The sequence below is a fragment of the Oncorhynchus masou genome, chromosome 11 (assembly GCF_036934945.1).
Source record: "Oncorhynchus masou masou isolate Uvic2021 chromosome 11, UVic_Omas_1.1, whole genome shotgun sequence".
Taxonomy (NCBI): Eukaryota; Metazoa; Chordata; class Actinopteri; order Salmoniformes; family Salmonidae; genus Oncorhynchus; species Oncorhynchus masou.
In genome coordinates this window covers 10,823,787-10,849,935 of record NC_088222.1, presented here as the reverse complement: position 1 = coordinate 10,849,935, position 26,149 = coordinate 10,823,787, and the positions used below count along the sequence as shown (strand labels likewise).

Below are 26,149 nucleotides of genomic sequence, written 5' to 3'. Positions count from 1 at the left end.
GTTAGTGTCTGTCTGAGATGTAGCAGCAGGACAGGTTAGTGTCTGTCTGAGATGTAGCAGCAGGACAGGGAGGGTTACTGTCTGTCTGAGCTATAGCAGCAGGACAGGGAGGGTTACTGTCTGTCTGAGATATAGCAGCAGGACAAGTTAGTGTCTGTCTGAGATGTAGCAGCAGGACAGGTTAGTGTCTGTCTGAGATGTAGCAGCAGGACAAGTTAGTGTCTGTCTGAGATGTAGCAGCAGGACAGGTTAGTGTCTGTCTGAGCTATAGCAGCAGGACAGGTTAGTGTCTGTCTGAGCTATAGCAGCAGGACAGGGCAAGTTAATGTCTGTCTGAGATGTAGCAGCAGGACAGGTTAGTGTCTGTCTGAGATGTAGCAGCAGGCCAGGGCAAGTTAATGTCTGTCTGAGCTATAGCAGCAGGACAGGGCAAGTTAATGTCTGTCTGAGCTATAGCAGCAGGACAGGGCAAGTTAGTGTCTGTCTGAGCTATAGCAGCAGGACAGGTTAGTGTCTGTCTGAGATATAGCAGCAGGCCAGGTTAGTGTCTGTCTGAGCTATAGCAGCAGGACAGGGCAAGTTAATGTCTGTCTGAGCTATAGCAGCAGGACAGGTTAGTGTCTGTCTGAGATATAGCAGCAGGACAGGTTAGTGTCTGTCTGAGATATAGCAGCAGGACAGGTTAGTGTCTGTCTGAGATGTAGCAGCAGGACAGGTTAGTGTCTGTCTGAGATATAGCAGCAGGACAGGTTAGTGTCTGTCTGAGATGTAGCAGCAGGACAGGTTAGTGTCTGTCTGAGATGTAGCAGCAGGACAGGGCAAGTTAATGTCTGTCTGAGATGTAGCAGCAGGACAGGTTAGTGTCTGTCTGAGATATAGCAGCAGGCCAGGTTAGTGTCTGTCTGAGATATAGCAGCAGGCCAGGTTAGTGTCTGTCTGAGATGTAGCAGCAGGCCAGGTTAGTGTCTGTCTGAGATATAGCAGCAGGACAGGGAGGGTTACTGTCTGTCTGAGATATAGCAGCAGGACAAGTTAGTGTCTGTCTGAGATGTAGCAGCAGGACAGGTTAGTGTCTGTCTGAGATATAGCAGCAGGCCAGGTTACTGTCTGTCTGAGATATAGCAGCAGGCCAGGGAGGGTTACTGTCTGTCTGAGATGTAGCAGCAGGACAGGGAGGGTTACTGTCTGTCTGAGATATAGCAGCAGGCCAGGGAGGGTTACTGTCTGTCTGAGATATAGCAGCAGGACAGGGAGGGTTACTGTCTGTCTGAGATATAGCAGCAGGACAGGGAGGGTTACTGTCTGTCTGAGATGTAGCAGCAGGACAGGGAGGGTTACTGTCTGTCTGAGATGTAGCAGCAGGACAGGGAGGGTTACTGTCTGTCTGAGATGTAGCAGCAGGACAAGTTAGTGTCTGTCTGAGATGTAGCAGCAGGACAGGGAGGGTTACTGTCTGTCTGAGATATAGCAGCAGGACAAGTTAATGTCTGTCTGAGATATAGCAGCAGGCCAGGTTACTGTCTGTCTGAGCTATAGCAGCAGGACAGGGCAAGTTAATGTCTGTCTGAGATATAGCAGCAGGCCAGGTTAGTGTCTGTCTGAGATGTAGCAGCAGGCCAGGTTAGTGTCTGTCTGAGATGTAGCAGCAGGACAGGGCAAGTTAATGTCTGTCTGAGCTATAGCAGCAGGACAGGTTAGTGTCTGTCTGAGATGTAGCAGCAGGACAGGTTAGTGTCTGTCTGAGATGTAGCAGCAGGACAGGGCAAGTTAATGTCTGTCTGAGATGTAGCAGCAGGACAGGTTAGTGTCTGTCTGAGATATAGCAGCAGGCCAGGTTAGTGTCTGTCTGAGATATAGCAGCAGGCCAGGTTAGTGTCTGTCTGAGATGTAGCAGCAGGCCAGGTTAGTGTCTGTCTGAGATATAGCAGCAGGACAGGGAGGGTTACTGTCTGTCTGAGATATAGCAGCAGGACAAGTTAGTGTCTGTCTGAGATGTAGCAGCAGGACAGGTTAGTGTCTGTCTGAGATATAGCAGCAGGCCAGGTTACTGTCTGTCTGAGATATAGCAGCAGGCCAGGGAGGGTTACTGTCTGTCTGAGATATAGCAGCAGGACAGGGAGGGTTACTGTCTGTCTGAGATATAGCAGCAGGACAGGGAGGGTTACTGTCTGTCTGAGATGTAGCAGCAGGACAGGGAGGGTTACTGTCTGTCTGAGATGTAGCAGCAGGACAGGGAGGGTTACTGTCTGTCTGAGATGTAGCAGCAGGACAAGTTAGTGTCTGTCTGAGATGTAGCAGCAGGACAGGGAGGGTTACTGTCTGTCTGAGATATAGCAGCAGGACAAGTTAATGTCTGTCTGAGATATAGCAGCAGGCCAGGTTACTGTCTGTCTGAGATATAGCAGCAGGCCAGGTTACTGTCTGTCTGAGATATAGCAGCAGGACAGGGCAAGTTAGTGTCTGTCTGAGCTATAGCAGCAGGACAGGGCAAGTTAGTGTCTGTCTGAGCTATAGCAGCAGGACAGGGCAAGTTAATGTCTCTCTGAGCTATAGCAGCAGGACAGGGCAAGTTAGTGTCTGTCTGAGCTATAGCAGCAGGACAGGTTAGTGTCTGTCTGAGATATAGCAGCAGGCCAGGGCAAGTTAATGTCTGTCTGAGCTATAGCAGCAGGACAGGTTAGTGTCTGTCTGAGATGTAGCAGCAGGCCAGGGCAAGTTAATGTCTGTCTGAGCTATAGCAGCAGGACAGGTTAGTGTCTGTCTGAGATGTAGCAGCAGGCCAGGTTAGTGTCTGTCTGAGCTATAGCAGCAGGACAGGGCAAGTTAATGTCTGTCTGAGATATAGCAGCAGGCCAGGTTAGTGTCTGTCTGAGATGTAGCAGCAGGCCAGGTTAGTGTCTGTCTGAGATGTAGCAGCAGGACAGGTTAGTGTCTGTCTGAGATATAGCAGCAGGCCAGGTTAGTGTCTGTCTGAGATATAGCAGCAGGCCAGGGCAAGTTAATGTCTGTCTGAGCTATAGCAGCAGGACAGGTTAGTGTCTGTCTGAGCTATAGCAGCAGGACAGGGCAAGTTAATGTCTGTCTGAGATATAGCAGCAGGCCAGGTTAGTGTCTGTCTGAGATGTAGCAGCAGGCCAGGTTAGTGTCTGTCTGAGATGTAGCAGCAGGACAGGGCAAGTTAATGTCTGTCTGAGCTATAGCAGCAGGACAGGTTACTGTCTGTCTGAGATGTAGCAGCAGGACAGGGAGGGTTACTGTCTGTCTGAGATGTAGCAGCAGGACAGGGAGGGTTACTGTCTGTCTGAGATATAGCAGCAGGCCAGGTTACTGTCTGTCTGAGATATAGCAGCAGGACAGGGCAAGTTACTGTCTGTCTGAGATATAGCAGCAGGCCAGGGAGGGTTACTGTCTGTCTGAGATGTAGCAGCAGGACAGGTTAGTGTCTGTCTGAGATATAGCAGCAGGCCAGGGAGGGTTACTGTCTGTCTGAGATATAGCAGCAGGACAAGTTAGTGTCTGTCTGAGATGTAGCAGCAGGACAGGGAGGGTTACTGTCTGTCTGAGATATAGCAGCAGGACAAGTTAATGTCTGTCTGAGATGTAGCAGCAGGACAGGTTAGTGTCTGTCTGAGATATAGCAGCAGGCCAGGTTACTGTCTGTCTGAGATATAGCAGCAGGACAGGGCAAGTTAATGTCTGTCTGAGCTATAGCAGCAGGACAGGGCAAGTTAGTGTCTGTCTGAGCTATAGCAGCAGGACAGGGCAAGTTAGTGTCTGTCTGAGCTATAGCAGCAGGACAGGGCAAGTTAGTGTCTGTCTGAGCTATAGCAGCAGGACAGGGCAAGTTAATGTCTGTCTGAGCTATAGCAGCAGGACAGGGCAAGTTAGTGTCTGTCTGAGCTATAGCAGCAGGACAGGTTAGTGTCTGTCTGAGATATAGCAGCAGGCCAAGGCAAGTTAATGTCTGTCGGAGCTATAGCAGCAGGACAGGTTAGTGTCTGTCTGAGATGTAGCAGCAGGCCAGGGCAAGTTAATGTCTGTCTGAGCTATAGCAGCAGGACAGGTTAGTGTCTGTCTGAGATGTAGCAGCAGGCCAGGGCAAGTTAATGTCTGTCTGAGCTATAGCAGCAGGACAGGTTAGTGTCTGTCTGAGATGTAGCAGCAGGCCAGGTTAGTGTCTGTCTGAGCTATAGCAGCAGGACAGGGCAAGTTAATGTCTGTCTGAGATATAGCAGCAGGCCAGGTTAGTGTCTGTCTGAGATGTAGCAGCAGGCCAGGTTAGTGTCTGTCTGAGATGTAGCAGCAGGACAGGTTAGTGTCTGTCTGAGATATAGCAGCAGGCCAGGTTAGTGTCTGTCTGAGATATAGCAGCAGGCCCGGTTAGTGTCTGTCTGAGATGTAGCAGCAGGACAGGGCAAGTTAATGTCTGTCTGAGATATAGCAGCAGGCCAGGTTAGTGTCTGTCTGAGATGTAGCAGCAGGCCAGGTTTGTGTTTGTCTGAGAAATAGCAGCAGGCCTGATTAGTGTCTGTCTGAGCAATAGCAGCAGGGCAGGCAAGGTTAGTGTCTGTCTGAGCAATAGCAGCAGGCCAGGTTACTGTCTCAGCTATAGCAGTAGGCCAAGTTAGCGCCTGTCTGGGCTATAGCAGCAGGCCAAGTGAGTATCTGTTTGAGCTATAGCAGCAGGACAATTTAGTGTCTGTCCGAGCAACATGAGCAGACCAGGGCATGTTAGTATATGTCTGAGATATAGCAGCAGGTCAGTTTAATGTCTGTCTGAGCTATAGCAGCAGGCCAGTGAGGGTTAGTATCTGTCTGAGCAATTGCAGCAGGCCAAGGAAGGTTAGTGTCCAGCTGAACTATAGCAGCAGACCAAGGCAGGTAACTGTTTGCCTGAGCAACAGCAGCAGGCCAGGTTAGTGTCTGTCTGAGCTATAGCAGCAGGCCAGGTTAGTGTCTGTCTGAGCTATAGCAGTAGGCCAGGTTAGTGGCTGTCTGAGCTATAGCAGCAGGCCAGGTTAGTGTCTGTCTGAGCTATAGCAGCAGGACAGGGCAAGTTAATGTCTGTCTGAGATATAGCAGCAGGCCAGGTTAGTGACTGTCTGAGCTATAGCAGCAGTCCGGGGCAGGTTTGTGTCTGTCTGAGCTATAGAAGCAGGCCAGGTTAGTGTCTGTCTGAGATAAAGTAGCAGGTCAGGTTAGTGTCTGTCTGAGATATAGCAGCAGGACAGGGAGGGTTACTGTCTGTCTGAGATGTAGCAGCAGGACAGGGAGGGTTACTGTCTGTCTGAGATGTAGCAGCAGGACAAGTTAGTGTCTGTCTGAGATGTAGCAGCAGGACAGGGAGGGTTACTGTCTGTCTGAGATATAGCAGCAGGACAAGTTAATGTCTGTCTGAGATATAGCAGCAGGCCAGGTTACTGTCTGTCTGAGCTATAGCAGCAGGACAGGGCAAGTTAATGTCTGTCTGAGATATAGCAGCAGGACAGGTTAGTGTCTGTCTGAGATGTAGCAGCAGGACAGGTTAGTGTCTGTCTGAGATGTAGCAGCAGGACAGGGCAAGTTAATGTCTGTCTGAGATGTAGCAGCAGGACAGGTTAGTGTCTGTCTGAGATATAGCAGCAGGCCAGGTTAGTGTCTGTCTGAGATATAGCAGCAGGCCAGGTTAGTGTCTGTCTGAGATGTAGCAGCAGGCCAGGTTAGTGTCTGTCTGAGATATAGCAGCAGGACAGGGAGGGTTACTGTCTGTCTGAGATATAGCAGCAGGACAAGTTAGTGTCTGTCTGAGATGTAGCAGCAGGACAGGTTAGTGTCTGTCTGAGATATAGCAGCAGGCCAGGTTACTGTCTGTCTGAGATATAGCAGCAGGCCAGGGAGGGTTACTGTCTGTCTGAGATATAGCAGCAGGACAGGGAGGGTTACTGTCTGTCTGAGATATAGCAGCAGGACAGGGAGGGTTACTGTCTGTCTGAGATGTAGCAGCAGGACAGGGAGGGTTACTGTCTGTCTGAGATGTAGCAGCAGGACAGGGAGGGTTACTGTCTGTCTGAGATGTAGCAGCAGGACAAGTTAGTGTCTGTCTGAGATGTAGCAGCAGGACAGGGAGGGTTACTGTCTGTCTGAGATATAGCAGCAGGACAAGTTAATGTCTGTCTGAGATATAGCAGCAGGCCAGGTTACTGTCTGTCTGAGATATAGCAGCAGGCCAGGTTACTGTCTGTCTGAGATATAGCAGCAGGACAGGGCAAGTTAGTGTCTGTCTGAGCTATAGCAGCAGGACAGGGCAAGTTAGTGTCTGTCTGAGCTATAGCAGCAGGACAGGGCAAGTTAATGTCTCTCTGAGCTATAGCAGCAGGACAGGGCAAGTTAGTGTCTGTCTGAGCTATAGCAGCAGGACAGGTTAGTGTCTGTCTGAGATATAGCAGCAGGCCAGGGCAAGTTAATGTCTGTCTGAGCTATAGCAGCAGGACAGGTTAGTGTCTGTCTGAGATGTAGCAGCAGGCCAGGGCAAGTTAATGTCTGTCTGAGCTATAGCAGCAGGACAGGTTAGTGTCTGTCTGAGATGTAGCAGCAGGCCAGGTTAGTGTCTGTCTGAGATGTAGCAGCAGGACAGGTTAGTGTCTGTCTGAGATATAGCAGCAGGCCAGGTTAGTGTCTGTCTGAGATATAGCAGCAGGCCAGGGCAAGTTAATGTCTGTCTGAGCTATAGCAGCAGGACAGGTTAGTGTCTGTCTGAGCTATAGCAGCAGGACAGGTTAGTGTCTGTCTGAGATGTAGCAGCAGGCCAGGTTAGTGTCTGTCTGAGATGTAGCAGCAGGACAGGGCAAGTTAATGTCTGTCTGAGCTATAGCAGCAGGACAGGTTACTGTCTGTCTGAGATGTAGCAGCAGGACAGGGAGGGTTACTGTCTGTCTGAGATGTAGCAGCAGGACAGGGAGGGTTACTGTCTGTCTGAGATATAGCAGCAGGCCAGGTTACTGTCTGTCTGAGATATAGCAGCAGGACAGGGCAAGTTACTGTCTGTCTGAGATATAGCAGCAGGCCAGGGAGGGTTACTGTCTGTCTGAGATGTAGCAGCAGGACAGGTTAGTGTCTGTCTGAGATATAGCAGCAGGCCAGGGAGGGTTACTGTCTGTCTGAGATATAGCAGCAGGACAAGTTAGTGTCTGTCTGAGATGTAGCAGCAGGACAGGGAGGGTTACTGTCTGTCTGAGATATAGCAGCAGGACAAGTTAATGTCTGTCTGAGATGTAGCAGCAGGACAGGTTAGTGTCTGTCTGAGATATAGCAGCAGGCCAGGTTACTGTCTGTCTGAGATATAGCAGCAGGACAGGGCAAGTTAATGTCTGTCTGAGCTATAGCAGCAGGACAGGGCAAGTTAGTGTCTGTCTGAGCTATAGCAGCAGGACAGGGCAAGTTAATGTCTGTCTGAGCTATAGCAGCAGGCCAGGTTAGTGTCTGTCTGAGATATAGCAGCAGGCCAAGGCAAGTTAATGTCTGTCGGAGCTATAGCAGCAGGACAGGTTAGTGTCTGTCTGAGATGTAGCAGCAGGCCAGGGCAAGTTAATGTCTGTCTGAGCTATAGCAGCAGGACAGGTTAGTGTCTGTCTGAGATGTAGCAGCAGGCCAGGGCAAGTTAATGTCTGTCTGAGCTATAGCAGCAGGACAGGTTAGTGTCTGTCTGAGATGTAGCAGCAGGCCAGGTTAGTGTCTGTCTGAGCTATAGCAGCAGGACAGGGCAAGTTAATGTCTGTCTGAGATATAGCAGCAGGCCAGGTTAGTGTCTGTCTGAGATGTAGCAGCAGGCCAGGTTAGTGTCTGTCTGAGATGTAGCAGCAGGACAGGTTAGTGTCTGTCTGAGATATAGCAGCAGGCCAGGTTAGTGTCTGTCTGAGATATAGCAGCAGGCCCGGTTAGTGTCTGTCTGAGATGTAGCAGCAGGACAGGGCAAGTTAATGTCTGTCTGAGATATAGCAGCAGGCCAGGTTAGTGTCTGTCTGAGATGTAGCAGCAGGCCAGGTTAGTGTCTGTCTGAGCAATAGCAGCAGGGCAGGCAAGGTTAGTGTCTGTCTCAGCTATAGCAGTAGGCCAAGTTAGCGCCTGTCTGGGCTATAGCAGCAGGCCAAGTGAGTATCTGTTTGAGCTATAGCAGCAGGACAATTTAGTGTCTGTCCGAGCAACATGAGCAGACCAGGGCATGTTAGTATATGTCTGAGATATAGCAGCAGGTCAGTTTAATGTCTGTCTGAGCTATAGCAGCAGGCCAGTGAGGGTTAGTATCTGTCTGAGCAATTGCAGCAGGCCAAGGAAGGTTAGTGTCCAGCTGAACTATAGCAGCAGACCAAGGCAGGTAACTGTTTGCCTGAGCAACAGCAGCAGGCCAGGTTAGTGTCTGTCTGAGCTATAGCAGCAGGCCAGGTTAGTGACTGTCTGAGCTATAGCAGCAGTCCGGGGCAGGTTTGTGTCTGTCTGAGCTATAGCAGCAGGCCCGGATAGTGTCTGTCTGAGCTATAGCAGCAGGCCAGGGAGGGTTAGTGTCTATCTGAGAAAAAGCAGCAGGCCAGGTTAGTGTCTGGTTGAGCAATAGCAGCAGGCCAGGCCAGGTTAGTGTCAGTTAGAGCAATAGCAGCAGGCCAGGTTAGTGTCTGTCTGAGTTATAGCAGCAGGCCAGATTTGTGTCTGTCTGAGAAATAGCAGCAGGCCAGGTTAGTGTCTGTCTGAGTTATAGCAGCAGGCCAGGTTTGTGTCTGTCTGAGATATAGCAGCAGGCCAGGTTTGTGTCTGTCTGAGATATAGCAGCAGGCCAGGTTTGTGTCTGTCTGAGATATAGCAGCAGGCCAGGCAAGGTTATTCAGTGTCTGAGGAATAGCAGCAGGCCAGGCCAGGTTGGTGTCTGCCTGAGCTATAGCAGCAGGCCTGATTAGTGTCTGTCTGAACAATAGCAGCAGGCCAGGCCAGGTTAGTGTCAGTTAGAGCTAGAGCAGCAGGGCAGGCAAGGTTAGTGTCTGTCTGAGCTATAGAATCAGGCCAGGTTAGTGTCTGTCTGAGCTATAGAATCAGGCCAGGTTAGTGTCTGTCTGAGCTATAGAATCAGGTCAGGTTAGTGTCTGTCTGAGCTATAGAATCAGGTCAGGTTAGTGTCTGTCTGAGCTATAGAATCAGGCCAGGTTAGTGTCTGTCTGAGCTATAGAATCAGGTCAGGTTAGTGTCTGTCTGAGCTATAGAATCAGGCCAGGTTAGTGTCTGTCTGAGCTATAGAATCAGGTCAGGTTAGTGTCTGTCTGAGCTATAGAATCAGGTCAGGTTAGTGTCTGTCTGAGCTATAGAATCAGGCCAGGTTAGTGTCTGTCTGAGCTATAGAAGCAGGCCAGGTTAGTGTCTGGTTGAGCAATAGCAGCAGGCCAGGTTAGTATCTCTCTGAGCAATAGCAGCAGGCCAGGTTAGGTTAGTGTCTCTCTAAGCTATAGCAGCAGGCCAGGTTAGGTTAGTGTCTCTCTGAGCTATAGCAGCAGGCCAGGTTAGGTTAGTGTCTCTCTGAGCTATAGCAGCAGGCCAGGTTAGGTTAGTGTCTCCCTAAGCTATAGCAGCAGGCCAGGTTAGGTTAGTGTCTCCCTAAGCTATAGCAGCAGGCCAGGTTAGGTTAGTGTCTCTCTGAGCTATAGCAGCAGGCCAGGTTAGGTTAGTGTCTGTCTGAGATATAGCAGCAGGCCAGGTTAATGTCAGTTAGAGCAATAGCAGCAGGCCAGGTTAATGTCTGTCTGAGCTATAGCAGCAGGCCAGGTTACTGTCTGTCTGAGATATAGCAGCAGACCAGGTTAGTGTCTGTCTGAGTTATAGCAGCAGGCCAGGTTTGTGTCTGTCTGAGATATAGCAGCAGGCCAGGTTAGTGACTGTCTGAGCTATAGCAGCAGGCCGGGGCAGGTTTGTGTCTGTCTGAGCTATAGCAGCAGGCCTGGTTAGTATCTCTCTGAGCAATAGCAGCAGGCCAGGTTAGGTTAGTGTCTCCCTAAGCTATAGCAGCAGGCCAGGTTAGGTTAGTGTCTCTCTGAGCTATAGCAGCAGGCCAGGTTAGGTTAGTGTCTGTCTGAGATATAGCAGCAGGCCAGGTTAATGTCAGTTAGAGCAATAGCAGAAGGCCAGGTTAATGTCTGTCTGAGCTATAGCAGCAGGCCAGGTTACTGTCTGTCTGAGATATAGCAGCAGACCAGGTTAGTGTCTGTCTGAGTTATAGCAGCAGGCCAGGTTAGTGTCTGTCTGAGATATAGCAGCAGGCCAGGTTTGTGTCTGTCTGAGATATAGCAGCAGGCCAGGTTTGTGTCTGTCTGAGATATAGCAGCAGGCGAGGTTTGCGTCTGTCTGAGCAATAGCAGCACGCCAGGTTTGTGTCTGTCTGAGAAATAGCAGCAGGCCAGGTTATTCAGTGTCTGAGGAATAGCAGCAGGCCAGGCCAGGTTGGTGTCTGCCTGAGCTATAGCAGCAGGCCTGATTAGTGTCTGTCTGAGCAATAGCAGCAGGCCAGGCCAGGTTAGTGTCAGTTAGAGCTATAGAATCAAGCCAGGTTAGTGTCTGTCTGAGCTATAGAATCAGGTCAGGTTAGTGTCTGTCTGAGCTATAGAATCAGGCCAGGTTAGTGTCTGTCTGAACTATAGCAGCAGGTCAGGTTAGTGTCTGTCTGAGCTATAGAATCAGGCCAGGTTAGTGTCTGTCTGAGCTATAGAATCAGGCCAGGTTAGTGTCTGTCTGAGCTATAGAATCAGGTCAGGTTAGTGTCTGTCTGAGCTATAGAATCAGGCCAGGTTAGTGTCTGTCTGAGCTATAGAATCAGGCCAGGTTAGTGTCTGTCTGAGCTATAGCAGCAGGTCAGGTTAATGTCATCTGAGCTATATCAGCCGTCCAGTTTAGTGTCTGTCTCATCTATAGCAGTAGGCCAAGTTAGCGCCTGTCTGAGCTATAGCAGCAGGCCAAGTGAGTATCTGTTTGAGCTATAGCAGCAGGACAGTTTAGTGTCTGTCCGAGAAACATGAGCAGACCAGGGCATGTTAGTATATGTCTGAGATATAGCAGCAGGTCAGTTTAATGTCTGTCTGAGCTATAGCAGCAGGCCGGGTTAGCGTCTTTCTGAACTATATCAGCAGTGCAGGTTAGTGTCTGTCTAAGCTATAGCAGCAGCGCAGGTTACTGTCTGTCTGAGCTATAGAAGCAGGCCAGGTTCGTGTATGTCTGAGCTATAGCAGCAGCGCAGGTTACTGTCTGTCTGAGCTATAGAATCAGGCAAGGTTAGTGTCTGTCTAAGCTATAGCAGCAGCGCAGGTTACTGTCTGTCTGAGCTATAGAATCAGGCAAGTTTGCGTCGGTCTGAGCTATAGCAGCAGGCCAGGTTAGAGTCTGTCTAAGCTATAGCAGCAGGCCTGGTTAATATCTGTCTGAGCTATAGCAGCAGGCCAGGTTAGGTTAGTGTCTCTCTGAGCTATAGCAGCAGGCCAGGTTAGGTTAGTGTCTCTCTGAGCTATAGCAGCAGGCCAGGTTAGGTTAGTATCTCTCTGAGCAATAGCAGCAGGCCAGGTTAGGTTAGTGTCTCTCTAAGCTATAGCAGCAGGCCAGGTTAGGTTAGTGTCTCTCTGAGCTATAGCAGCAGGCCAGGTTAGGTTAGTGTCTCTCTGAGCTATAGCAGCAGGCCAGGTTAGGTTAGTGTCTCTCTGAGCAATAGCAGCAGACCAGGTTAGGTTAGTGTCTCTCTGAGCTATAGCAGCAGGCCAGGTTAGGTTAGTGTCTCTCTGAGCTATAGCAGCAGGCCAGGTTAGGTTAGTGTCTCTCTGAGCTATAGCAGCAGGCCAGGTTAGGTTAGTGTCTCTTTGAGCTATAGCAGCAGGCCAGGTTAGTGTCTGTCTGAGCTATGAGAGCAGGCCAGGGAAGGTTAGTGTCTGTCTGAGCTATGAGAGCAGGCCAGGGAAGGTTAGTGTCTGTCTGAGCTATGAGAGCAGGCCAGGGAAGGTTAGTGTCTGTCTGAGCTATGAGAGCAGGCCAGGGAAGGTTAGTGTCTGTCTGAGCTATGAGAGCAGGCCAGGGTAGGTTAGTGTCTGTCTGAGCTATGAGAGCAGGCCAGGGAAGGTTAGTGTCTGTCTGAGCTATGAGAGCAGGCCAGGGAAGGTTAGTGTCTGTCTGAGCTATGAGAGCAGGCCAGGGAAGGTTAGTGTCTGTCTGAGCTATGAGAGCAGGCCAGGGAAGGTTAGTGTCTGTCTGAGCTATGAGAGCAGGCCAGGGAAGGTTAGTGTCTGTCTGAGCTATGAGAGCAGGCCAGGGAAGGTTAGTGTCTGTCTGAGCTATGAGAGCAGGCCAGGGTAGGTTAGTGTCTGTCTGAGCTATGAGAGCAGGCCAGGTTAGGTTAGTGTCTCTCTGAGCTATGAGAGCAGGCCAGGGAAGGTTAGTGTCTGTCTGAGCTATGAGAGCAGGCCAGGGAAGGTTAGTGTCTGTCTGAGCTATGAGAGCAGGCCAGGGAAGGTTAGTGTCTGTCTGAGCTATGAGAGCAGGCCAGGGAAGGTTAGTGTCTGTCTGAGCTATGAGAGCAGGCCAGGGAAGGTTAGTGTCTGTCTGAGCTATGAGAGCAGGCCAGGGAAGGTTAGTGTCTCTCTGAGCTATTGCAGCAGGCCAGGTTAGGTTAGTGTCTCTCTGAGCTATAGCAGCAGGCCAGGTTAGGTTAGTGTCTCTCTGAGCTATAGCAGCAGGCCAGGTTAGTGTCTGTCTGAGCTATGAGAGCAGGCCAGGGAAGGTTAGTGTCTGTCTGAGCTATGAGAGCAGGCCAGGGAAGGTTAGTGTCTGTCTGAGCTATGAGAGCAGGCCAGGGAAGGTTAGTGTCTGTCTGAGCTATGAGAGCAGGCCAGGGAAGGTTAGTGTCTGTCTGAGCTATGAGAGCAGGCCAGGGAAGGTTAGTGTCTGTCTGAGCTATGAGAGCAGGCCAGGGAAGGTTAGTGTCTGTCTGAGCTATGAGAGCAGGCCAGGGAAGGTTAGTGTCTGTCTGAGCTATGAGAGCAGGCCAGGGAAGGTTAGTGTCTGTCTGAGCTATGAGAGCAGGCCAGGGAAGGTTAGTGTCTGTCTGAGCTATGAGAGCAGGCCAGGGAAGGTTAGTGTCTGTCTGAGCTATGAGAGCAGGCCAGGGAAGGTTAGTGTCTGTCTGAGCTATGAGAGCAGGCCAGGTTAGTGTCTGTCTGAGCTATGAGAGCAGGCCAGGTTAGTGTCTGTCTGAGCTATGAGAGCAGGCCAGGGAAGGTTAGTGTCTGTCTGAGCTATGAGAGTAGGCCAGGTTAGTGTCTGTCTGAGCTATGAGAGCAGGCCAGGGAAGGTTAGTGTCTGTCTGAGCTATGAGAGCAGGCCAGGGAAGGTTAGTGTCTGTCTGAGCTATGAGAGCAGGCCAGGTTAGTGTCTGTCTGAGCTATGAGAGCAGGCCAGGTTAGTGTCTGTCTGAGCTATGAGAGCAGGCCAGGGAAGGTTAGTGTCTGTCTGAGCTATGAGAGTAGGCCAGGTTAGTGTCTGTCTGAGCTATGAGAGCAGGCCAGGGAAGGTTAGTGTCTGTCTGAGCTATGAGAGCAGGCCAGGGAAGGTTAGTGTCTGTCTGAGCTATGAGAGCAGGCCAGGGAAGGTTAGTGTCTGTAAGCACGGTGACCTACACTATCCAGGGGACTAATTTCCTCTCACAGAGAGACACCTGTTAGTGCAGTATGATCCAATGAATGTAATTGTCTCCCAAATCCTATTCAGTATAAGTTCCACCCACATACCCTCCTCTCTTCTCGCTGGCTAATGCCACTGGCAAGGAACATTTTGTCCCGAGAATTAAAAAAAGAGCGAGATGGAGTTTCTCTCCTCATCTTCACTCAGACAGACTCATAAAGAAGTGGCTCTAAACAAAACAGGGCAGAAAGGAGGAAATTAATGAAAAACACTTACTAATAATCATAACAAACAGTGCAGTGTGTTTCCTGGTTGGCTGGTTAACCTCTGGTCACGGGTGATACAGAATGCTATGGATATATTTAGAGCTGGAATATAATAGAAACAGATCTTTATTTATCGATTTGCATTGAAAGTACATGTTTTTGCTTTCCGAGTACCTTAAAGTGAGTACCCACGGTCGATCAAGTGAGGTGTCTGTCAATATATGAGGTTTTGCAACCACAATGCAGGACCATATAAAGGTGGTGGAAGGTAAATCAACAGTAGAGGGTCGTGAATGGGTGGATACAGGCTACGGGACCTGCAGTGTTGCTATACTGTTTAAATGCCATGTTTTGCCGGTAAATAACAATACCTGTAAATAACAAACCATGTTTTTTGAATCATGGAGAGAGTGAAAGGGAACAAAGTCCAACTTACTTCAGGCAGTGGAGAGAGAGATGAGTGGAGAGAGATCAGTGGAGAGAGATGAGTGGAGAGAGATGAGTGGAGAGAGAGATGTGTGACGAGAGATGAGTGGAGAGAGATGAGTGGAGAGAGATGAGTAGAGTGAGAGAGATGAGTGTAGAGAGATGAGTGGAGAGAGATGACAAGAGTGAGAGAGATGTGTAGAGAGATGAGTGGAGAGAGATGAGTAGAGTGAGAGAGATGAGTGTGGAGAGAGATGAGTGGAGAGAGAGAGATGAGTGGAGAGAAAGATGTGTGGAGAGAAAGATGTGTGGAGAGAGAGAGATGAGTGGAGAGAGAGATGAGTGGAGAGAAAGATGTGTGGAGAGAGATGAGTGGAGAGAAAGAGATGAGTGGGGAGAGAGATGAGTGGAGAGAAAGATGTGTGGAGAGAGATGAGTGGAGAGAGAGATGAGTGGAGAGAGAGAGATGAGTGGAGAGAAAGATGTGTGGAGAGAGATGAGTGGAGAGAAAGAGATGAGTGGAGAGAGAGATGTGTGGAGAGAGATGAGTGGAGAGAGAGAAAGATGAGTGGAGAGAAAGATGTGTGGAGAGAGATGAGTGGAGAGAGAGATGAGTGGAGAAAAATATGTGTGGAGAGAGAGATGAGTAGAAAGAGAGAGATGAGTGGAGAGAAAGATGTGTGGAGAGAGATGAGTGGAGAGAAAGAGATGAGTGGAGAGAGAGATGAGTGGAGAGAAAGATGTGTGGAGAGAGATGAGTGGAGAAAGAGATGAGTGGAGAAAGAGAGAGATGAGTGGAGAGAAAGATGTGTGGAGAGAGATGAGTGGAGAGAGAGAGATGAGTGGAGAGAAAGATGTGTGGAGAGAGATGAGTGGAGAGAGAGATGAGTGGAGAGGAGAGATCTCTAAAATATAGTCTAAATAATATATAGCTAGCCAGGACATATAAATAGCTATAAATATAGCTCACAATGCAATGGTCCTACAATATTTCAACCAGAGGCCCCATTTTTTACAGTGCATTTCCAATGTACGCATCACTGTTTATCAAATTACTGCATTTATTATACATAACAGGTACAAAGGCAGGTGCAGAGAGCTAATCCTATTTCAATCTAATCTGACACTGAACCATCATTGCATGTTGCAGGCAAAGTATCAACAGAAAGAGAAAGACTGTAATACCAAGTAACTATTGAACTCACCAGAGACACAGTAGCAAATGTAATCAGAACATTTTTAGCAAGAATAACAAAAATGCAACATCCTACACTCTTTATCAATCAAGGCATATATCTGGTATATTATAGCCCAAACTACATGTACCCATTGGCTATCCTCACTAGACCACACCTGAAGCTTTATATGAATATCCTATTCACTGTGTTGTAAGCTACGGAAATTGCATTTAATATGTAGCTACACCTTTAGTCAAGAATCAAACACTAACTTGGCCAGGGTTGAGACACGAGGAGGATTGCTATGGTTACCGAGAAGTATGGAGAACAGCGTGTTAAAGGATTACTGGGTTCAGTTGCTCGTAAACTGAATTCAATTGCAATTTCTAATAAATATATATTTTTCATTGTTATTACACATTATCAACCAAACTAAACTGGTCATTCCAGTATTCCAGCCAGTATATAACAATAAATATTTCCGTGTTGCGTCCAAAACACAGTTAGCATAGCCTATGTGTCAGTAACAAGACACCATATTGCATCATAATACAATACACTATCAACAGACATGAGAAAATGATCTACTGGTGTAGCGTTAAAATAGACTTCTGTGTCTAGAACGTTCACCACGGCAACACGACTATGTCAAGAATAAGTGTCAGTCAAATCACCGGCTGTGTGTCAACGCCAACCACCGCTCTGTTAACCTAATGGAGCATGGTGTGTAACCACGACCACATGACATTAATTAAAAAGGCCCAAGAGCAGAATAGCACCAATAACTCAATAAACAGGCACAGCAGATAGAGGTTTGCATCCCAAATTGCATCCTATCCCCTACATAGTGCTAGGGCTCTGGTCAAAAAATAGTGCACTATATAGGGAATAGGGTTCCATTTGGAACGCATTAAGACCGGGGGAAAGTGCATGGGGGAGATGAGAGAGACCTATTTCCCCTTTCCCCTCTGTGGACACTTTCAATGTATTGATTCAACTGGCTGTGTGTGTCGGTCAAACTAACTCACTCTAACCCCACTGCTGCCTATTTGTTAATGGACCAACACCAGACAGGAAATGTGTCATTGGACATGAACATGCCTGATTCAGATATGTCAGACTCTATGAAATTCTGATCATACATTATGTGTTTGCTTCGTATTCTTTCACCTGACAAAACTGTTACGCTGCATTTCTCAAAATCAATTCAAACATAAAAACGAGCAGATATGTATTCATTTAATGTACAGGGGAAAGTGTTAAATAGGTCCCCAGGGATCAGCATTGCTAATTATTGTATTGGAAAGAATCTGCAGATTCTGTTGTGGGTTTTAGTTGTTCCAACCACATCTTGTACAGGTCCACTTCATTCATATTTCCTCCATTTATTTTCATAATCTGTTACTTACAACAACGATAGCCTACATTTGGTTAAACTTTGTGTAAATCTGTATTGCCTAAACGGTGTAAATTCTTGGTGACTGAATACACTTGTGCAGGTACATTGATATGGTCTGAGAACACTAGGTGAGGACAAGCATTTTGCTGCCTGTCTGATTCTCTTCCTTGTATCACTAGCTAGAGCCACAGCAGTATTCCGTCTCCACATATACAATACAGTACATATATATATATATACAATACAGTACATACACAGTACATGTACAGTACATACACAGCACAGTACATACACAGTACAATACAGTACAGTACATATACAGTACAGTACATATACAGTACAGTACATATACAATACATATACAGTACAGTATGTATACAATACAGTACATTAACAATACAGTACATATATATATATACAATACAGTACATACACAGTACATGTACAGTACATACACAGCACAGTACATACACAGTACAATACAGTACAGTACATATACAGTACATATACAGTACAGTACATATACAATACATATACAGTACAGTATGTATACAATACAGTACATATACAATACAGTACATATACAATACATTACGTATACAATACAGTACATATACAGTACAGTACATATACAATACATATACAGTACAGTATGTATACAATACAGTACATATACAGTACATATACAATACAGTACATATACAATACAGCACATATACAATACAGTACATATACAGTACAGTATGTATACAATACAGTACATATACAATACAGGACATATACAATACAGTACATATACAATACAGTACATATACAATACAGTACATATACATATACAGTTGAAGTCGGATGTTTACATACACCTTCGCCAAATACATTTAAACTCAGTTTTTCACAATTCCTGACATTTAATCCTAGTAAAAATTCCATCTTAGGTCAGTTAGGATCACCACTTTATTTTAAGAATGTGAAATGTCAGAATAATAGTAGAGAGAATTATTTATTTCAGCTTTTATTTCTTTAATCACATTCCCAATGGGTCAGAAGTTTACATACACTCAATTAGTATTTGGTAGCATTGCCTTTAAATTGCTTAACTTGGGTCAAATGTTTCGGGTAGCCTTCCACAAGCTTCCTATAATAAGTTGGGTGAACTTTGGCCCATTCCTCCTGACAGAGCTGGTGTAACTGAGTCAGGTTTGTAGGCCTCCTTGCTCGCACACGCTTTTTCAGTTCAGCCCACAAATGTTCTATAGGATTGAGGTCAGGGCTTTGTGATGGCCACTCCAATACCTTGACTTTTTTGTCCTCAAGCCATTTTGCCACAACTTTGGAAGTATGTTTGGGGTCATTGTCCATTTGGAAGACCCATTTGTGACCAAGCTTTAACTTCCTGACTGATGTCTTGAGATGTTGCTTCAATATATCCACATCATTTTCTTGCCTCATGATGCCATCTATTTTGTGAAGTGCACAAGTCACTCCTGCAGCAAAGCACCCCCACAACATGATGCTGCCACCCACGTGTTTCATGGTTAGGATGGTGTTCTTCAGCTTGCAAGCCTCCCCCTTTTTCCTCCAAACATAACGGTGGTCATTATGGCCAAACAGTTCTATTTTTGTTTCATCAGACCAGAGAACATTTCTCAAAAAAGTATGTCCCCATGTGCAGTTGCAAACCGTAGTCTGGCTTTTTTATGGCGGTTTTGGAGCAGTGGCTTCTTCCTTGCTGAGCGGCCTTTCAGGTTATGTTGATATGGGACTCGTTTTACTGTGGATGTAGATACTTTTGTACTTGTTTCCTCCAGCATCTTCACAAGGTTCTTTGCTGTTGTTCTGGGATTGATTTGCACTTTTTGCATCAAAGTACGTTCATCTCTAGGAGACAGAACGCGTCTCCTTCCTGAGCGGTATGACGGCTGCGTGGTCCCATGGTGTTTGTACTTGCATACTATTATTTGTACAGATGAACGTGGTACCTTCAGGCATTTGGAAATTGCTCCCAAGGATGAACCAGACATGTGGAGGTCTACAAAAAAAATCTGAGGTCTTGGCTGATTTAATTTTTTTCCCATGATATCAAGCAAAGAGGCACTGAGTTTGAAGGTAGGCCTTGAAATACATCTACAGGTACACCTCCAATTGACTCAAATTACATCAATTAGCCTATCAGAAGCTTCTAAAGCCATTACATCATTTTCTGGAATTTTCCAAGCTGTTTAAAGGCACAGTCAACTTAGTGTATTTTCTGACCCACTGGAATTGTGATACAGTGAATTATAAGTGAAATAATCTGTCTGTAAACAATTGTTGGAAAAATTACTTGTGTCATAAAGTAGATGTCCTAACCAACTTGCCAAAACTATAGTTTGTTAACAAGAAATTTGTGGAATGGTTGAAAAACAAGTTTAAATGACTCCAACCTAAGTGTATGTAAACTTCCGACTTCAACTGTACAATACATATACAGTACTGTACAGTACAGTACAGTACATATACAGTACATATACAGTACAGTACATATACAGTACAGTACATATACAGTACATATACAATACATATACAGTACAGTACAGTACATACACAGTACATATACAGTGCATATACAATACATAAACAGTACATATACAGTACAGTACATATGCAGTACAGTACATATACAATAAATATACAGTACAGTACATATACAGTACAGTACATATACAGTACATACGCATATACAACACATATACAGTACAGTACATATACAGTACAGTACATATACATATACAATACATATACAGTACAGTACATATACAGTACATATTCAATACAGTACATATTCAATACAGTACATATACAGTACATATACAATACATATACAGTACAGTACATATACAGTACAGTACATATACATATACAATACATATACAGTACAGTACATATACAGTACAGTACATATACACATACAATACATATACAGTACAGTACATATACATATACAATACATATACAGTACAGTACATATACAGAAAGTGCATATACATATACAATACACATACAGTACAGTACATATACAGTACAGTACATATACATATACAATACATATACAGTACAGTACAGTACATATACATATACATATACAATACATATACAGTACAGTACATATACATATACAGTACAGTACATATACAGTACAGTATATATTCAATACAGTACATATACAATACATATACAGTACAGTACATATACAGTACAGTACATATTCAATACAGTACATATGCAATACAGTACATATAAAGTACATATACAATACATATACAGTACAGTACATATACAGTACAGTACATATACATTACAGTACATATACATTACAGTACATATACATATACAGTACATATACAGTACAGTACATATACATATACAATACATATACAATACAGTACATATACAGTACAGTACATATACATATACAATACATATACAGTACAGTACATATACAGTACAGTACATATACAATACATATACATATACAATACATATACAGTACAGTACATATACAGTACATATTCAATACAGTACATATTCAATACAGTACATATACAGTACATATACAATACATATACAGTACAGTACATATACAGTACAGTACATATACATATACAATACATATACAGTACAGTACAGTACATATACAGTACAGTACATATACATATACAATACATATACAGTACAGTACATATACAGTACAGTACATATACAATACATATACAGTACAGTACATATACAGTACAGTACATATACAGTACAGTACATATACATATACAATACATATACAGTACAGTACATATACATATACAATACATATACAGTACAGTACATATACAGTACATATACAGTACAGTACATATACATATACAATACATATACAGTGCAGTACATATACAGTACAGTACATATACAGTACATATACTGTACAGTACATATACATATACAATACATATACAGTACAGTACATATTTAATACAGTACATATTCAATACAGTACATATACAATACATATACAGTACAGTACATATACAGTACATATACAGTACAGTACATATTTAATACAGTACATATTCAATACAGTACATATACAGTACGGGCAAACATGTTTTAACCTAACCTGCGCCAAAACATATAAAGGCAAAAAAGGAGGAAAGGAAAAGAAAATAGAAAAATGAAAGGATGAAGATGATGATAAACATAAAAGCATCCGGACGGTGGAGGCATGCTACATGGCCTTTTGTTACGGCATCAAAGGGTTTTCTCTGCTTTTTATCAATGATGACCTTCTCTGTTTGTCTGAATTATTCAATGATTATTTGCTGGTGTTTCTCTTCACAATCATCCCTGCTGTTTCTATCTACGCCCACACTAGGGCAAGATGATGATCACGATCTGGCGGTTAGGCTACCGTACATTTTCTCCTTTTCAGTCATTGAGGGAAAAGAGAGAATGGGGGAGAGGAGAGAGAAAAAGGAAAAAAAATGTACGGATGAAGGGAGAGAGAGAGAGAGAGGAAAACCAAGAATCAACACCAACCTTTACAATGTACGTCACTCCGGGTCCAGAGATCTTCTCACTGGAATGCAGCCATCCTCTGGAACAGGGTTTATTCACCAGTCCACTGTTACCTCCTCCTCCACTAGGTCCCCAGTCCTCCCCTCCATGTCCCTGTCTCTGCCCAGCCTCCCTCTCTTCCAGCCCCAACCTGCTGCCCTTCTTTCCCCCTGCGTTGCTCATGGTGCCTGGCTCTTGCTGGGAGGAGTGGGAGTGGGAGCAGGGAGGGTGGTGGTGGTGGGAGATGCTGGAGGCTGAGCCACAGGCGGAGCCGTTACCACCACCACCGTTACCGCCACCGGAGGCTGCCAACGACACACTGGGGCCAGAGCCGCTACCAATGCAGCTGGATCCACCACCGGAGGCTCCAGCACCTTGCAGCTTGGAGAGGGTCAGGTCCTTGACGTGGGAGGGGAGGCTCTTGATACCCAGCAGGCTGGAGCCTGAGTTGGTGAACTTCAGGTTGGACACCTTGTTGATGAGGGTGCACAGGGTGGTGGCTCCATCGTCTGAGGGATCGGCAGCGGGGTGGTGGTGGTTCACGCCGCCCTCGGATGGCGGTGCAGGAGGGGTGTACGGGGGCTCGGCGGAGGACGCAGGGGCTGCCGAGACCTTGGGGTTCATGGTGAGGCCGTGTAGATCATCGACGGACGTCACCGACTCATTCCTGAATCTGTTGTATTTGGTACGGTGAAGCATTCCCCTCTTCTCTGCCTCTGCCCCCTCCTCTGCCTTACAAACGCACCGGCAGATGTAACGCCGCCAAGTAAATTATCCTTCTCTCCTTAAACATAGCAAATGCCTTATAGTAACCCCAGCAGGCCCTGTATGATGGTTGACTAGAATTTTCTCTGCTGCTGAGGAAGTTAGAGAGCTGGGTTAGTGCTGCTGCTACTGCTGTTATGGATGCTGAGGCTGAGGTTGCTGTTAGGAAAATCCAACGCCGCGATGATCCAATCCGTTGGTAGAAAATAAACAGAAAAGAAGAACACAATCCATGGAAATAGAACATGGAGGAAAGGTGAAAAAAGGTTCCAGAAGCTTCCAGAATGCAGAGAGAGAGAGATGGACGTGGTAGAGGAGGATATAGCTATATTGCCCTGCTGCTCTCCTCTCACTGTTGCCTACCGGCTCAAAGCAGAAGCATGACTCACAGATCTGAACAGAGACCTTCTCAACAAAAGGCTCACTGAACACTGAAAATCACTTCCTGTTACAAAAAAAAATAAAAAAATCCTCCCACTTACAGCACACTAGAACCAATCAATTCTCAAATTTCCCAGACGGATATTTCCTCTTCATCGCAGGAATGCTTTTCAATTTTATTCTGTGGTGCGGTCGGTTGTGGGAAAACGGGAAAGAGAATCGCAAAGACAAAAATATATCCTGATGATAAAAGATAATAAATGATTATCAACTTGTCTCCCTTCATACTCCCATCACACATTATCTGGTTAGAACATACTCCTCTACAGACTGGGATTATGTTCCTATGAAGGGGAAATCTAAGTAATTGATGCTGAATATAGTCTACTGGTGACAGGTGATGAAAAATAAATAGGAAACAAGGAAAAATAACATTGATGTGAGTGATGGGCATGCAGCTGGCAATGAATCTATTCCATGTCCACAGTACTTCAGAAGAAGAGGACAATCTTCCTAGTATCTGTATTTGCAACAGAATGTACAAGTTCAATGTCCCATTAACATACTGTTCTCATTGCAGCGTGCAATTTTTTTTTGCAATGACACGGACAAGGACATCAATACATATCTTCTATAACATCATAAAGGTAAATATTATATTCTACCATGATGATGACACATGCATGAGATTAATACAAATATTTTAAACAAATGCAAAAATAGACCCTAATCTTATATTAAAATACATCTAGATAACACATCTATGTATTAAACGCATCAGTACACTTCATGATAATCTATCATTCAAAAAATATTGAACAACATAGAATAGATATTTTCCTTCCTCTGTTGAATTTGCATTATCACTATTCTATTTACATTCTGAGACAAAGGATCAGTAGAATGATACTTCACCTCTCTGATAACAACCTGCCTGTCCTGAATTATCCCAGTGAATAATTCATAAACAGAATAAAAACACGTTTTCAAATTAAACAGATAACACTGACTCAGCGCAGAACAGAAACACAAGAAGACAGGCTCATCCAAACAGCAAGGCAAGGCATCAGTAGAACAGCAGTCTAGATCAGCAGTCTTTCTACATGAAGCCAAAAACCATTCATGTAAAATGTCCACAGGAGCGACACAACTAAGAAGACTGACAGTCATTCATAAGCTTCCGCTCTCTCTTATCCTGCTGCTGCAGATTTCGCACTGCACTGCAGTCCCTCCCAACATCTCTCTCTCTCTCTCTCTGTCTATCTATCTCTCTCTCTCTCTCGCTCTCTCTCTCTGTCTATCTCTCTCTCTTGCTCTCTCTCTCTGTCTCTCTCTCTCTCTCTCTGTCTCTGTCTATCTCTCTCTCTATCTCGCTCTCTCGCTCTCTCGCTCTGTCTATCTATCTCTCTGTCTATCTATCTCTCTCTCTCTATCTCTCTCTCTCTCGCCTTCCTGCCTGGCAAATACAGAAAAAAAGGAAAGCACGTTTGCTTTCTCCTCAGAAACAAAAGCAAACAAAAAAGGAAGGAGAGATAAAAGAAGCTTCTCTTAAATCAGAGAGGACAAGAGAAAGAAGACGATAGAAGAATCAGAACGATGAAGCCAAATATTATTTAGTCTTTATGTGAATGAAACAGCTAGGCTCACATACCAATGTTTCTGTGAATGGAGCAAGGCCTTTCTATCTCTCTCTCTGCAAGGAAGGCAGTCCCTCGGGATGGAATGGTCTTATCCAATAAGAGACGAGCTGGATGACTCATTCAGGGTAGGCTTGCAGAATAGTGGAAGAATCCATTCTGAACGCAGGTGCCGATTCTTCTGGTTATAATAACACTATAAAAATTTGAACAGTGAGGTATGTTATAATTTATATGTAAATATTGATATACATGGTGCAATGCTAATTTTGCAATGCTAATTTTGAATAACATGAAAGGAATTTGAAATGTACATTTTTACAAAATAAAATGTACCCCCCTTCTCTTTTGAGATGATTTGTCACCGAGGGCTATTTTTCTACATGCATATGAATGGTGGTCAGCTGCACATTCACTTAATATGTCAAACGGCAACTACTGCAAAATGAACATGTATTATTGTGTTTCTGTCTAAATGTAATAATGTAGACATGTATTCTATTATAATAAATTGCTATTATAGTCCTCTGTAGCTCAGTTGAAAGGCCTTGCAACGCAATGGTTGTGGGTTTGATTCCCATGAGGGACCAGTACAAAAAATGTATGAAAATGTATGCGCTTTCTACTTTAAGTCGCTCTGAATAAGAGCTATGCTAAATGACTAGAATGTAAATGCAATGTAATGGCTGGTGGTAGATTATCACGTTTAAGGTAAGACCCAGACTGTGTCGAAGTAACAATGTTCATTACAACAACAGGGGCAAAGGTTCAGGATGGCAGGCAGGCTCAGGGTCAGGGCAGGCAGAAAGGTAAAAAGCCAGGAAAAACTAGAAAACAGGAACTTTGACAAGACAGGAGCAATGGGAAAAATGCTTGTAGGTTCAACGAACAAAACTAACTGGCAACAGACAAACAGAGAACACATGTATAAATACACAGGGGATAATGGGGACGATGGGCGTGGAGACAATCACAGAGACAGGTGAAACAGATCAGGGTGTGACAGTACCCCACCCCCCTCTAGGGACGCCACCTGGCGTCCTACCTGGGCGCATACCTGGTTAACAGGGGTGTCGGCATTGGAAATCCACGATGAGGCATGGGTCTAGGATGTCCCTGGCGGGGACCCTGCACCTCTCCTCCTCGCCGATTGGCAGTCAATGAGATGGGGGAGAGGGGTGGGCCTGGAAACAGGAGACAAAGGGCTGTGAGACATGGATTTAACTCTGGACACATGAAAAGTATGAAGTATTTGGAGGGTACGGGGCAACAGAGGACGAATAGCAGATGGTATAATGATCTTAGAGCGGGGGAGAATGGTCTCTACTTCCAGAGGTCGTAGCCATGGGGCAATAGCAGCGTGCCAGCGCATCAGGCTTGACATTCTAGGGTACCGGTCATTGCTGCGGAAGCGAAGTGGCCCGGGCCTTACTGCACCCTTCCCGGAGGTCCTGGTACTCCACAGGAATGGTGGAGAGGTCCGAAGCAATTTCCAAGCCACCAGGAAGACGCTACGGGGCAGGCAGAGCTGACTTCAGGCAATGAGTGTGGCCAAATGGGCTCCAGCCCACAAGGGCAGCAGTAAACCAGAGGAATTGTTGCTGGAGCCAAGAGAATCCCAATACCACGTGAACCTGCGGAGACTCAATGAGCAGGAATTGGATTGTCTCGCTGTGGTTCCCCGACACTCGTAGGTTGATGGTGGGTGACCCGGCCTATAAAGCACCCATCCAGCGCTCTCTAAAATCCATGGGAATGAAGAGGGGTTGAGTGGGGATGCCCAGCTCACGTCCATAAGACTCATATCGGCTCCTGAGTTGATGAGTATCTGGAGAGACTTGGACTGGT

At 45.6% G+C, this 26,149-nt stretch overlaps 1 protein-coding gene across 2 annotated transcripts in view; it reads right to left on the bottom strand.

Annotated features, from left to right (window-relative positions):
• The window catches only part of shc3 (SHC (Src homology 2 domain containing) transforming protein 3), a 61,600-nt gene extending 37,227 nt beyond the window's left edge, over positions 1 to 24,373 (bottom strand). For both annotated transcript variants that reach the window (XM_064977376.1, XM_064977377.1), the window contains exon 1: positions 21,501 to 24,373. In XM_064977376.1, coding sequence (XP_064833448.1) covers positions 21,501 to 22,217 — 717 coding nt within the window. In that variant the 5' untranslated portion in view covers positions 22,218 to 24,373. The remainder of the gene's footprint in view (positions 1 to 21,500) is intronic.
• Between the last annotated feature and the right edge of the window lie 1,776 nt (positions 24,374 to 26,149).